The sequence below is a fragment of the Mastomys coucha genome, unplaced genomic scaffold (genome assembly GCF_008632895.1).
Source record: "Mastomys coucha isolate ucsf_1 unplaced genomic scaffold, UCSF_Mcou_1 pScaffold4, whole genome shotgun sequence".
NCBI lineage: Eukaryota > Metazoa > Chordata > Mammalia > Rodentia > Muridae > Mastomys > Mastomys coucha.
This window is the reverse complement of record NW_022196910.1, coordinates 48920794-48935001: the sequence shown is the minus strand read 5'-3', so window position 1 is coordinate 48935001 and position 14208 is coordinate 48920794. Positions and strand designations below refer to the sequence as shown.

General features: G+C 42.9%; 1 protein-coding gene across 3 annotated transcripts in view; it reads left to right on the top strand.

Moving 5' to 3' along the window:
* Srgap1 (SLIT-ROBO Rho GTPase activating protein 1) overlaps positions 1–14208 on the top strand; it is a 297115-nt gene that overhangs the window by 263702 nt on the left and 19205 nt on the right. For all 3 annotated transcript variants that reach the window (XM_031348981.1, XM_031348982.1, XM_031348983.1), the window contains exons 16-18: positions 2250–2355; positions 5180–5404; positions 9885–9964. In XM_031348981.1, coding sequence (XP_031204841.1) covers positions 2250–2355; positions 5180–5404; positions 9885–9964 — 411 coding nt within the window. The remainder of the gene's footprint in view (positions 1–2249; positions 2356–5179; positions 5405–9884; positions 9965–14208) is intronic.

Here is a 14208-nt window from a genome sequence, read left to right as displayed (position 1 = left end):
TCCTGTGGGTCTGTAAGCCTGTTTCAGCACTCCTGGGAGATCAGCTCTCCTCTGGTAAAACCAGGGCCCAGATGGCTGTGAATCAGTTGTCTGTCCTGAGTCCTGGGGTCAGAGCACACTCTGAAGACAGGATCTCCACTTGTAGGAAAGGTGCAGAGAGGGCTGTGGATCTGTTGTCCCTCCTAGGTGTGGACGGAGGTTGAGAGAATCCTGTCCTGGCTGTTCTGCCACTTGTGAGGCCTGTGCCTTCTGGCTGGTCCCGCCTTAGAAAGTCACCCGAGAGAGAATGGCGGATCTCACCCTGGTTTTTCTTGGTTTTATCAGAACCTACAGGTGCCTTTACAAGTAGCCTGCAGAGAAGAGGTCACTGCCACCCAGGGAGCCAATTTACCTTTATAGTGTATTGCCTTTGTGGCTGTAGTAAACATTGTAACTTAGGTTCTCAGAGACTTGCAGATCTCCTCAGATCTCACTTTAAGTATTTCCTTCTCCCTCTCCACTCAGCATGGCTCCCAGGTTCCATCCCAGGTTGTTGTAGGAGGCAAACTGCCTACTCCTGGCTTCTGTTCTGATCCTACAGGGACTGCATGGGTGACAATACTGACAGTTTCATTACTGCATTCTTATGACCTGAATTTATGTACCTGCTTAACACTGAAAAATAATAAGTATGTTACACTTCTTTTTCCCAGAAGAAATAATCCAGACCACAGCTTAGAAAATCCATTAAATTTATATTCACTAGATGTTATATTCATGGTGGGGTTTTTTTTTCTATTTCAAAATACATTACAAATAAAAAGGTTAGATGTACCATATCCAAATCACAATAACTACACTCATATTATTAGTTACTGATTTGGGCTAAAAGAATAAAAATGTTACAGGAACGTTAATCACATGGTGATAACTTCAACATCCCAGGTGGGGGGATTCTTAGCAGTTTTCCAGGAGACGAGCTGACTTCATTTCCAGCTGAAGCATACTTAATGGTGATAAATTATGTGCTGTTCTGCAAACTCCTCTGTGGCTGAGCAAAAATATTTGTATATTTTTCATACCTTTTCAGCCTAATGGAGGGCAAAACAAAACACCCACTTTGATAATAAGTAGAAAGCAGCTTGCATCAGCCCTCAAAATCCCAGGAAAACGAGCTTGGTCTGAGTAGTGAGAGCCATAGTTTCCAACCAGAACTGCATAAAGGAATACGACCATTTTGAAAACCTCCCCCATGTGAGCACAAGTCAAGTTAATTTGAAAGGGAAAACTGGATGGGATTGTAATCACCCAAGTGAGAAATGGCAAAATTTACTGGGGAAATTACCAGTCCAGTAATCTGCAGTGGAAACACCAGAGAGAAAGTGGGGCATAGGGGTCACCATGTTGGAAGTGACAGTTATTAGCCTTGAGACTGGATGAGGCTGCCACTGACCAGTAGGAAGCACCTTTGAGGGAAGCCTGTGGCCTGCATGAGCAGTTCTGGACAGAGTAGAATCCAGCAGTATCTCTAGAGGAGTTAAGGACAACAGATCATATTACAAAGATCACAGGAACACTTCAGTTATCTCAAAATACTGATATATATGGATGGATGGATGGATGGATGGATGGATGGATGGATGGATAGATAGATAGATAGAATATGGGGGAATAACATCTAGTGAATATAAATTTAATGTATTTTCTAAGCTGTGGTCTCAATTATTTCTTCTGGGGAAAAAAGTGTAACTCATTATCTTTTGGTGTTAAGCGGGTACATATATCTATACATATATAGATATAGATGATACAGATATAGATATATCCCAGAAATCTGGCTTAGTTTACATAGAGCAAGAAGGTGTTGGGACCATATGAGTGACAAAATTTAGTGCTCAAAACAAAGGAGAGAAGTGGTTTCTAAATGTATGAGGACTCTAAATTACTCAAGGCCAAGACCATGTACATCACATAAAATAAACCAGTGTGGTATATAACTGTTACCCCAGCACTTGTGAAGCAAAGACCAGAGGATTTTCAGTTTGAGGTCATCAGGGTTGAGAAAGAGGGAAGAAGGGAGTTAGGGGGCAGTATGCAGGTAAACTCAGGGGCAACAGTGAACAGGGATGGGTCAGAGAAAATACCACTGCCTCTGGGGAAGGTGGCACACACAGGTGACTGCTTCCTGCTGTGGTCAAAATGCTGCTGATGCTGGGGTGAACTGCTCTGTGACCCAAGGGGACTCTGACCATATCATCTCTTGTCTTCAGGAATAGATAACCTCTATGAGAGGGCGCTCCACATCCGCAAACTCCTCCTGACCTTGCCCAGGTCGGTCCTTATAGTGATGAGGTACCTGTTCGCTTTCCTCAATCAGTAAGTACACCTCCATATTCTGCCAAAATGCCCATCTGTATTCTCTCCGTGTTCTTGGATCCTCTAAAATGTGCATTAAGTTCCATTCATCAGCAGAGTTGATGGGAAAGTGATTGAGTATAGACCAAGGGAACATTTTTTTTCCTCCGGAGATCAAGGTCTTTCTATGATGCATGAATAGTCTACTCCAGATACAGAAACTGTGGCTGGCCATAAATGTAAAGTATCCAAAATACTAGTATAAAGAACACTTTGCAATGAAATATGTATTTTTCCAGCTTCCATCCAGAGCACATGTCATAAGTGGTTTTTGTCAAAATGATGTAAACCACCTTCTCCTAGAAAAAAAAAAAATCTGTCATTTTTTTTTAAAATGTTGTAGTCAGGGATGGAGGGGAATTGTAGATGACTTAGACAAAAATCCAAAAGTAGAATTCTCACAAATTTGCTCTAATGAGACCTTGTCAAGAAGAAAATAGACAGGATACAGTCTCTACTATGAGACAACAAGAATTTTTAAAATCACTACATCATTTTGAAAGAAACTTAACTTTCTTTCAAAAAAGAGGGCAACTTTGTTTCCAGTGATGTTGCTCACTGATGCTTGGGTTCAGTGGAAGACACATCTCCCCATATCCTACCCAAAAGTCTTCTGCTTTGCCACCTGTCAGTTTCATAGCTAGAAGTTCATGATTTCAGCTATTTTGGACAGAGGTACCACCTTAAAAGGGCATGAACTGTGTCTACATTAAATAGATGTTGCCCATCGCTACCTTTGGCTGAGCCTGATCACCCAGGCAGTTGTAGGAGCCAAGGAGGAGGAGCCCCATCTTTACCTTAGAATGCACGCTTCCCCTCCCCCAACTGATGTGGGATGCCACAGCCCAGCAGTGCTGTTCTCACTGTGAGCCAGGGGCCCACAGTGACCTAGGAAAGCAGTGTCAACCAAAAGTGTCATTGAAGGCTGTTCTCACTGTGAGCCAGGGGCCCACAGTGACCTAGGAAAGCAGTGTCCAACCAAAAGTGTCATTGAAGCCTGAGAGAAAGGCAAACACATCATGAGTCAAGCAGCGGGTGCTGCCTTTAGTGGTTCTGCCCAAAGATGCCCACACTAACCAGCAGGGAGAGATGAGGGCCCGCCTCATCCAAAGATGCTGGACACAGGAATCCTGAAAAGAGAGATTAGCTGCTCTTTTCCACTATAAAATCTTTCAAAACTTAGAAATCATCATTTTTTTAAAAATCAAGTTTATGTTCTTCAAGCCAGGAAAAAAATAAAGACCTAGAAGGATTAAACCTGATCCTTCCCACTGAGCCCAGGTATGAATTTTGAAATTTGGATGATTTTTATTCTGAATCTCACTTTTCCCCCTATCCTACATTTCAAAGTCATCTGTCACTCAGTTGCCTGGTGGCATTGTGTGAAGCTCTTTGTGTGTGTGTGTGGGGGGGGGGTGTTGTATATTTGAGAAATGGCAGCAGGGAGGGACATATGGTAGCTGGGGCGAGCGCTCTTTGCATTTGCCACTCTCCAGACTCTCTTATCTCCACTGGGGCTGAAGGGTCTTGTCCTGGCCGCTCTGCATCTGCCACTATCTCACAAAGACAGCTGAGGATCCTTCTTCCTTCCACTTGTCTGCTCACCTGCCGTTTACATTTCCTTTTGTGGCTGACTTTCTATACACTGAGAGAGAATGCCTCAGAATTGCAGTTTCCCTGAGTGTTAGAGGCCAGGCATTAAAGAGCAGGCTCCCTTAGAGTCTCCTGTGACACGGCTTCATAAATATCTGCAATATCGAGTTTAGAAATCAGTAGCAGACAGCCAGGAGTGTCCCCACAGCTTTCCCACCTTAAATGCAATAAGAGAATTAAAGGTTCCTCTTTTGTCTCACGCTTTCAATGTCTTTTGTGCCAAGGGTTGTCACCTAGTAGTGATAAGCACACAGAAAAGATGTTTTTTGCTTTTATTCTAGTTTCTTTTTTCATTGTTTTTGAGGGGGGAGGGGGATGAATAAAAACTAAGATAGTTTTGGATAGAGCAAATTTAAAGATATTACCCTAAGGCTTTATGGGAATCGTACTATACAGATTCACAGGTTCATGCACTTATGAGCCTCCCCTCAATCTTTACAAGTGGAACTCATCTGCTTGGTCCTCATTTCTATTAGGGTTGATGTTGTTTTAAACTCACAACTTTAGGAAATGCCTCTCAGTCACCCAAAGAGGATGCATGTTCCCCTCATTTCCTAGCTAGTGGAACATAGTCCTCCTACTCTATTTGGGGTCCGATGACCCAGCTCTAAGTGGGATGGGTATTATATTTTTTTCTTTAATGATAAAAGACAAATAAAATTGTTTTAATATTTTCAAAATATGAGGTGAGAGCACCGGAGAGGCAGCTAGTGGTCAAGAATGTGCACTAGTCTCCTGAAGGATGAGTTCAGATCTCAACACCCACTGCAGATGGTTCACAACCACCTGTAACCCCAGTTCCACTGGGCCTGACACCCCTTCTGTCCTCCACAGGGCACCTGTACCCTCATGTGGACACACATACACACATACATACTTTTTTTTTTTAGTAAAATAAATTCAAAATATAGCCAGGTGGTGGTGGCACTCACCTTGAAACCCAGCACTGGGGAGGCAGGTGGGTCTCTTTGAATTGGAGGCCAGCCTGGTCTACAGAGCCAGTTCTAAGACAGCCAGGGCTACACAGAGAAACTGAGTCTCGGGGAGAAAAAAGATCAGAATATTAGGATCTAGTTAAGCGCTTTGTTTCCCCAAACTGGCTGTTATGAGCTCTTCTCCCTCCCTTTTGCAGCCTCTCCCAGTACAGTGACGAGAACATGATGGACCCTTACAATCTGGCCATTTGCTTCGGCCCAACACTGATGCCGGTTCCAGAAATACAGGACCAAGTGTCTTGCCAGGCACATGTGAACGAAATTGTGAAGACCATCATCATCCATCACGAGACTATTTTCCCAGATGCTAAAGAACTGGATGGCCCCGTGTATGAAAAATGTATGGCCGGAGGTGACTACTGGTGAGTCTGAGAACAGAGCCCTCCCTCTCAGGAATACATAGTTCCTGACTGAATTACAAAAGTAAATTACCCAGGCCCAGGAGTTTAAAGTGCCTTCTGCTGGACTATGAGAACCTGAATTCAGATCCCAGCACCCAGAAAATGTTAGGTACAACAGTGTGTGCCTAAAACAGTGTGTGCCTGTAACCCCAGTTCCAAGTCAAGAGGGTACCTCCAGACAGGCTGTGGTGGCACACGCCTTTAATCCCAGTACTTGGGAGGCAGAGGCAGGCGGATTTCTGAGTTCGAGGCCAGCCTGGTCTACAGAGTGAGTTCCAGGACAGCCAAAGCTACATAGAGAAACCCTGTCTCGAAAAAAGAAAAGAGGGTACCACCAGCTCACTGGACATCCAGCCTCTGCAGTGACCACCAGGTTCAGTTAGAGAGAGATTGCTTCAAGAAATAAGGGAGGAAAAATCCAGTAAGACATTGGTCTCAGACTCTAGCTTCTACATACCTAGGCATGAGCCAGTACACCAGCATACACACACACACACACACACACACACACACACACACACAAACCAGCATACACACACAAATAAATAAATAAAATTAACTGCCCATAAACTACTAATGCTTTTAATTTTTAAAAAGGAAAAACAGACAAAAGAAGAAAAAGTAACACAAGCATTTGAGATAAGTTTAGAACAGTGGCATTTGTGGCTTTATTATGAAGGCACATTGTTCACGTCATCTTTTCTGGATAACTCTGACCCCTCTGGGCCTCCGTAAACAATAAGAGTTTTGCCTTTTAAGGGTCTGTTTATATCAGGGTGTGCATCATACACTGGCCAGCGGGTCCATGTGGTGAGTACCAGGGCTACCTGGAGAGATCTGTCTCAGAGAGAGACAGAGACAAAAACAGAGAAAGAGAAAGAGGCAGAGAGAGAAAGAGAGAGACAGAGAATAAGGGTTTTGCTGCCAGAGAGAGATCAAGAGAGACAGACAGACAGACAGACAGACAGACAGACAGAGAAAGAGAGACAGAAAGATTAATATTTTACCACTATTCTAAATCAAGAAAAGATGACTAAGCAAATTAGTGAACTTTATTTCCATTTTTGAGTTTTATTTGAGTCTGGGTTTTGGTTTATCCAATGCTAGAGATCAAATGCCTTATGCATTTAGCAAATAGTCTGCCACTGATCTGTGTATTCCCAGCCTGATCAGATAGCTTTATTATCTGATTATTATTAGACAAGTTTCTTAACATTCTCTTTTCATAAGAGCTATGTCAATCAAATAAATTTTTGATTCTTTTTTTGTCATTTTTCCCTCTTACAAGTAAATATGAAATAATCCTGGTCATTATGAACAACTTTATATTAATATGTATTGAGACTAAAAATTTTTAAGATAGTATCACTTCCCAACCAAGTAACACAAGTGAGAGGCAATTGAGTAATCCTAAAGGGCGGAAATCTTAAAATGTCTGTGCTCGTTATTTGGTATTTGATGTGTGCTTCAGCCATCTTTCTATAAATCATGAATAACAAAAGAAGTCTCAAATCCTTGAGGCCGTCTATTGTGTCAGCTAGTCAGGGCACTTACAAATCAGTGATTTATTAATCATTAATAACTTTAGCAGGGTCAAGAGGTACACCCAAAGGTTAGCCTAATATTAATATTATTTATTAGTAACTGGGAGCAGCCCAGGAACCTGAGTCTACTTTCTGTTGCTCTGACAGAATACCACTGACTGGGTAATTTAGAAAGAAGAGAACTCCTACAGTTCCAGAGGCTAGAAGGGTTTCTATGAAGGCCTCCAGTGAGAACCTTCCTACTCCCCAACATGGTCAGGGATCAGATGGCAAGAACAAGACACGGGTGTGCACACTCACATCTCTGTGATCCTCCTGTGGCCTCCTGTGGTCTCTTATTCCCTCACTAGGTGCCACCTGCAAGCATCATCCACACAGGGATTTGGGAATCCAAACTCTAACGTGAATTTTTGGAAACCTAGTGAAACCATAACACCAGATACATATGAATCCAGAGCACATGAGCCTTCCTAGTCTCGGTCTTGCAGGGCAGGGTCTGAAGGACATTTAGTCTGCACCCTTCTCGGGAAATCACTGAGACTATCCACAGGCTGAATAGATATGAAGCAAGTATCTAAGAGATTTTTTTGTGTGGTCGTTAAGAAAACTAGGTGTTGCTATTCTCACATGTACTGCTTTCAGAATTAGGAGCCAAGTGTGCTCTCTTGCAGTTCTGGGCTGCAGCGGCAGTGTTACACATGAAATTCAATTCAGCAGTATTGACTTGAGTGTGTATATGACAGGTACCAAGTAAACTCTTCCTCTGGGAGAGTAAGTGAATAAGCTCAATCATGCCAAGATACATAACTTCATTTCACAGACATATTTACTTTCAATAACATCATTTCACAGTCATTTTTACTTTGAGGCCAGTGTTAGAGCTACGCTCAACACTCCCAAATATAGGGCAGTCTTCTTTGTTGTATCAAAGACAAAGTAGGCAGTGGTAGCACATGCCTTTAATGACAACACTTGGGAGGCAAGGGTAGGCCAGTCTCTAGGTTCATGGACAGCCTGGTCTACAGAGTGAGTTCTAGTACAGCCAGGGATACACAGAGAAACCCTGTCTTGAAAACAAACAACAAAGACAAAGTATGTAGATGTGTAATGAGTGTGTGGATTCGATTCCAGAGCATTGTGGTGTTGCTGCTTTTCCAAAAAAGCCTGTGTGATAATAGCCTTGTGGCCAGTAGCACGGACTGAAGAATGTTCTGTTTATAGTCTTTCTATGAGAACATGTGTGTGTGTATGTGTCTGATGTGTGTATGTGTGTCTGTATGCATGTGTGTGCTTGTGTGTGTGTGTGTGTGTGTGTGTGTCTGTGTCACTGACCCTGGGACTAGACTAGCAGGCAGCAGGCCCCATCTATCTTCCTGTTACTGGGATACAGGAACACAGAGCCATGATCTGGCTTGTTAGCTGGGTGCTAAGGATTCACACTCTGGTCCTCATGCTTGTACACCGATCGATCTCCCTAGCCCAGCATCACTTTTTTTAAACACAGAGTCAGTAATATAGCAGTTACCCTTGTCCCACTGGCTCTATAAATGGGTTTTTCAAGTAATATCAGGTTGGTATTTGTGGTCAAAACCGTCTATTAGCAAACACCTGAAGGCAGACAGTGGTGGGTAATGTTAAAGTTGTAAAAAATAGGATAATAAAAACATGATTCTCATATAGAAATGAAATGGATACATATCAGGAGAGGATAGAAAAGATGCTGCAGTCACCTCACAGATGTCAGAGAATTCTCAACTCATATGTCCATAAAAATGGTGAATTGAATTCGCAAAGATTTCTGTTTGTAGAACAATAATTAAATATTCTCTACCTGAAGTCAACTAATTTGCATTTATTTGAATAAGAAGTATTAGTAATATTTTTCCTGTAAGTAAACTTGTTAAAATAAGATTGTCAAAGATAGGGTGGGGTGGCAAGCGTGAGGAGGGGGGAGGCAACAGGGGTTTGTTCTTGTTGTTTTTGTTTGTTTGTTTTTTGGAGGGGAAACTGGGAAAGGAGAAATCATATGACATGTAAATAAAGAAAATATCTAATAAAAAAAGATTGTCAAAGATAAATGCATGCATACACACATGTGCAGACACATACATACACACATGTATATATGCATACATATGGGCATCATATATACACACACGCCAAAAATTTTTTACTTTTCCTGTTGCTGAGGTAAAACATCCCAACAAAAGCAACATGTAGCTAGATGTAGTTTCCCCTGCCTCCTCATAGTTCCAGGCTACAGTCTGTCATGGCAGAAGCATGACCTGAGGCAGCTGGTCAGACATCACCAATCAGGAAGTATAGGGAGATGGATGCTTGTACTCAGCTAGCTTTCTCCTTTTGTGTGGTCCAGGACTCCACCATCAGGATGGATCTTCCCACTTGAACTAACCTAATACCTCTCAGGCATGCCAGAGGCTGGTCTCCTAGGTTATTCTAGAGCACCCCAAAATTGATGCTGTTAGAGTAACCATCATACACATACGTGTCCATACACACAGCCATAGAGCCAGATAGTTAGTGGAGGTGGGTGCAGGCATTCTGTGGTCAGATACCCAGGATTGTTTTTGCAATAGACGTCTTGTGGGTCTCCTTCTATGGGAATTACTCCCTTAGAAAACAACACCCAGGGCTGGAGAGATGGCTCAGCGGTTAAGAGCACCAACTGCTCTTCTGAAGGTCCTGAGTTCAAATCCCAGCAACCACATGGTGGTTCACAACCACCCGTAATGAGACCCGATGCCCTCTTCTGGAGTGTCTGAAGACAGCTACAATGTAGTTAACATGTAATAAATAAATAAATCTTTTAAAAAAGAAAGAAAGAAAGAAAGAAAACAACACCCTTTGTTTTCTACATTTCTGTTTCTGCCCAACAGTGATAGCCCATACAGTGAGCATGGTACATTGGAGGAGGTGGACCAAGACGCCGGCACAGAGCCCCACACCAGTGAAGATGGTAAGTCCTGGGCTAGTACTACTGTATGTTGCTTTTGTTTTTTTCTTAACAATAGAGTTCCCAGGCTTCTTTTATTTGATTTGGTATGTTTCGGCTTGCTGTTCATCTTTTCTTGTGTTATATCTAAGAACTGGGTATATATACATATATGCTTTAAAAACGTCCTCTCTGCTCCAAGGCTCATCTTTTCCTGTGCTCATTTTAAAGCAGGCGAGTTTATCCATCTTTCTGCCATGTTTTTTTTCTCTCTCTCTTGGTCAACTTTAAGGAAACCCTGCTAAACACTGAGAGAAGGAAGGTCGTCCTCCTGTGTCTTCCTTCCCCTACCTCTCAACACTTAACAGCGTCTCTCGCCCATTTTAAGCTACCTTATATGTTGTTATGAGCACAGGTCTGGCTCTGCACACCAGGTGCATATCTAGAGCATGTCCACCTTGCCTGACTGAAACCATATTCCTACAGACTGGTAACTCCCCAAGCCTTGGCGACCTTGGTCCTTGGCAACCTCCATCCCTCTAACTCTATGAAGTTGACTATTTTAGGCTCTTGACGTAAGCAGAGCCATGTAATCTATTGCTTACGTCACACCCACCCATTTGTCCTTGTTGGAGCACTTCCTCCTTTTAAAAAGTGCAGACAACATTCCCTTGCATTTGTAGTCCCACTTTCTGGGCCTATCTGACTTCCTCTGGGACCTGCTTCCACATCTTGCCTTGCAACTGGTGCTGCAGGGACCATCCCTAGGCGCATCTCTGCTTGTGACTCCAAGTTCAGTTCATTTGGATCAGCATCTGAAGTCTAGACCACATCATCTATTTTAATTTTTAGGACACCTCCCCTTTCTGTTTCCCACAGCACCCACACCGTTGTGCGTATCACCGACATGATGATATGCACATAGGTCCCATTTCTCCAGACCCTGACATTTATTGTCCATCAGAGAACCATCCTAACAGCATAGGGTGGGATCTCATAGGGTGGGATCTCACTGCGGTTTGGATTTTCATGTCCTTGGTGATCATGACACTAGCCATTTGCCACGTGCACTGTGGTTCTATGTCCCCCTTTTTAATCCTTCAGCGTTTGGGTTTTCTTATTTCTTATTCTCATGAAGGTTATGGTGTGAGGGAGGGGTCACTTACTTTCTTCCTTGTGGATACAGCTCATGCCTGTCCCAGCATCCACTGTCTTTTCAGAGTTAGGAGACAGGCACCTGCCTTCTGTGTGGAAAGTCTCCTCCCTTGTCTTTGCCTCTGGCCTATCCTGCTGTCTTCTATGAGGCAACCTTGTACTTTACCCTTTGTGTCTGTTTTGGTCCTTTTTGATTCTCTTACATTTCAGACTCTGTTTTTCAATTACTTAATTTCTTTAATCTTTAAACCCTGCTAAGAGAAGAGGTACAGTTATTCCTGTTTCACACATGTTGGTATGGCGAGAACTGCTGCTCTAAACTATTTATAGCTCAGCTATAAATATATAAGATATATAAAGATTTATATATATCTTATAAAACATAAGATATAAGATAAGATATACATATAAGATTTATATATATCTTATAAAATATAAGATATATATATATGTATCTCCAGTTGTTTAGTATCTCCAAATTCACTTTGATACTTTCTCTTAAGAGACCATTTCTTTTTCTTTTCTTTTTGAGACAGGGTTTCTCTGTATATCCCTGGCTGTCCTAGAACTCACTCCATAGACCAGGCTGGTCTGAAACTCAGAGATCCATCTGTCTCTGCCTCCCCAGTCTGGGATTAAAGGCATGCACCACCACTGCCTGGCTTTTTCTTTTTCTTTTTCTTTCTTTCTTTCTTTTTTTTTTTTTTTTTTTTTTTTTTTTTTTTTTTTTTTTTTTTTTTTTTGAACATATTCGTCTTTTTATTTGTTACTTATCCACTTTACATCCAGGTCCCTGCCTCTCTCCTGATCACCCATACACAATCCTTCTCCCATTCCCCCTCCCTTTATAGTCGGAGTGAGTGGGGACCCCTTTGGGGTCACCCCCTACCCTGACGCTTCAAGGCTCTGAGCAGTTGGTGCTTCTTCTCCAAGTGAGGCCAGGCAAAGAAGCCAGCTAGGACATATCCTACATACAGGCAACAGCTTTTGGAATAACTCTTTCCAGCTGTTCAGGACCCACATGAAGACCAAGCTGCACATCTGCTTCATATGAGTGGGGCAGCCTAGGTCCAGCCTGTGTCTGTTATTTGGTTGGTGGATCAGTCTCTTAGAGCCCCAAGGGTGCAGGTTAGTTGAGGTTGTTGGTCTTTCTGTTGACTTCCCATGTCCTTCAGGGTCCACAATCCTTTCTCCTATTCTTCCATGAGAGTCTAAAAGCTCTATCCACTATAAGACTGGCATGTCTGTATCTGTCCAAGTCATCTGCAGGGTGGAACTCTCTCAAAGGACAACTTGCTCCTGTCTCCAAACATAACATAGTATCATTAATAGAGTTAGGGATTGGTGCTTATCCATGGGATGGGTCTCAAGTTAGGCCAGTTATTGGTTGGCCATTCCCCCAATCTCTGTTTCGTTCCCCGTGTCTGCATATCTTGTAGACAGGGTAAATTGGAGATTGAAAGTCTTGTTAGTGAGTTGGTTATCTCTTACTGTGCTTGGATTCCTTTCTGGCTATAGGAGGTGGCCTCTTCAGGTTCCATATCCCCAGTGTAGTGAGTCGCAGCTAAGGTCACCCTCATTGATTCTTGAGTGCATTTCTTATGCCAGGTCTCTGTCTCCTCCTCATTACCTTCTCACCCACTTCAGTTGCAGATTTCCATTCATTTTCATGACCATTTAGCCATCTCCCCTGTCCTTCCCCTCACCTGATCCTGAACACCCACCATTCCCCTCCCTAACCCCACCATCAAAGTTCCCTTCCTCCATCTGCTTCTTATGATTATTTTATTCCCCCTTCTTTTTTTTTACTTTAAATATGCATTTTATTTTATTTTTTATTAGATGTTTTCTTTATTTACATTGTAAATTTTATCCCCTCCAAAAACTCCCCTATCCCATCCCCCCTCTCCCTGCTCATAAATATCATCTTCAAGTGAGGTAACCCAATCACAAAAGAACACACATGGCATGCACTCACTGATAAGTGGATATTAGCCCAGAAGTTTAGAATACCCAAGATACAACTCACAGGCCACATGAAGCTCAAGAAGAAGGAAGACCACAGTGTGGCTACTTTGTTCCTTCCTAGAAGAGGGATCAAAATACCCATGGGAGGAGATATAGAGACAAAGTTTGGGGCAGAAACTGAAGGGAAGGCCATCCAGTGAGTGTCCCACCTAGGGATCCATCCCATATAGAGTTACCAAACCCAGACACTATTGTGGATGCCAACAAGTGCTGGCTGACAGGAGCCTGATATAGCTTTCTCCTGAGAGACTCTGACAGTGCCTGACAAATACAGAAGTGGATGCTCACAGCTATCCATTGGACCGAGCACAAGGTCCCCAATGGAGGAGCTAGAGAAATGACCCAAGGAGCTGAAGAGGTTTGCAGCCCCATAGGAGGAACAATAATATGAACCAACCAGTACCCTCAGAGCTCCCAAGGTCTAAACAACCAACTAAAGAGTACACATGAGAGACCCATGGCTCCAGCCACATCTGTAGCAGAGGATGGCCTTGTCAGGCATCAATGGGAGGTGAGGCCCTTGGTCTCATTAAGGTTCCATGCCCCAGTGTAGGGGAATGCCAGGACAGGAAAACTGGAGCTGATGGGTTAGTGAGCCTGGCTTTTTCTAACTTTCAAAGTTCAGTGCTTAGCACCAGTTGTCAGCACTTCTCCTGTGCTGACGAGAATCAAGCCCATGACCTTCTGCACGTGAGAAAAGGGCTCTACCGCCAGCCTTTGGGTTTTCTTAAGACAGAGTCTTGTAGTATAGTAGGAGCTGACTATAAGCTCATCTCACTGCACTCTGCCCAGCGTGCTGGGATTATTGCCATGCCCCACCATGCCCAGCTCCTTTTCCTTAATATACACTGTAAAGTTCTCTTAGAACCTCCCTAGCTGAGTGCAAATTCTCCTTTGATCCACTGAAATTTTTACCTGGCATACTTAACATATCTGCTGCTTGGTCTTTTTTTTTTATAAGTTCTTTGATCTTTACTCAAATATCTGACCTTTTGTGCTATGTGTCTGATAACTCTAACACATACTCCAAATCTCTCACACACTGGGTCTCTTCCTCCAGCATGCATATAAATTTTAGATGTGTG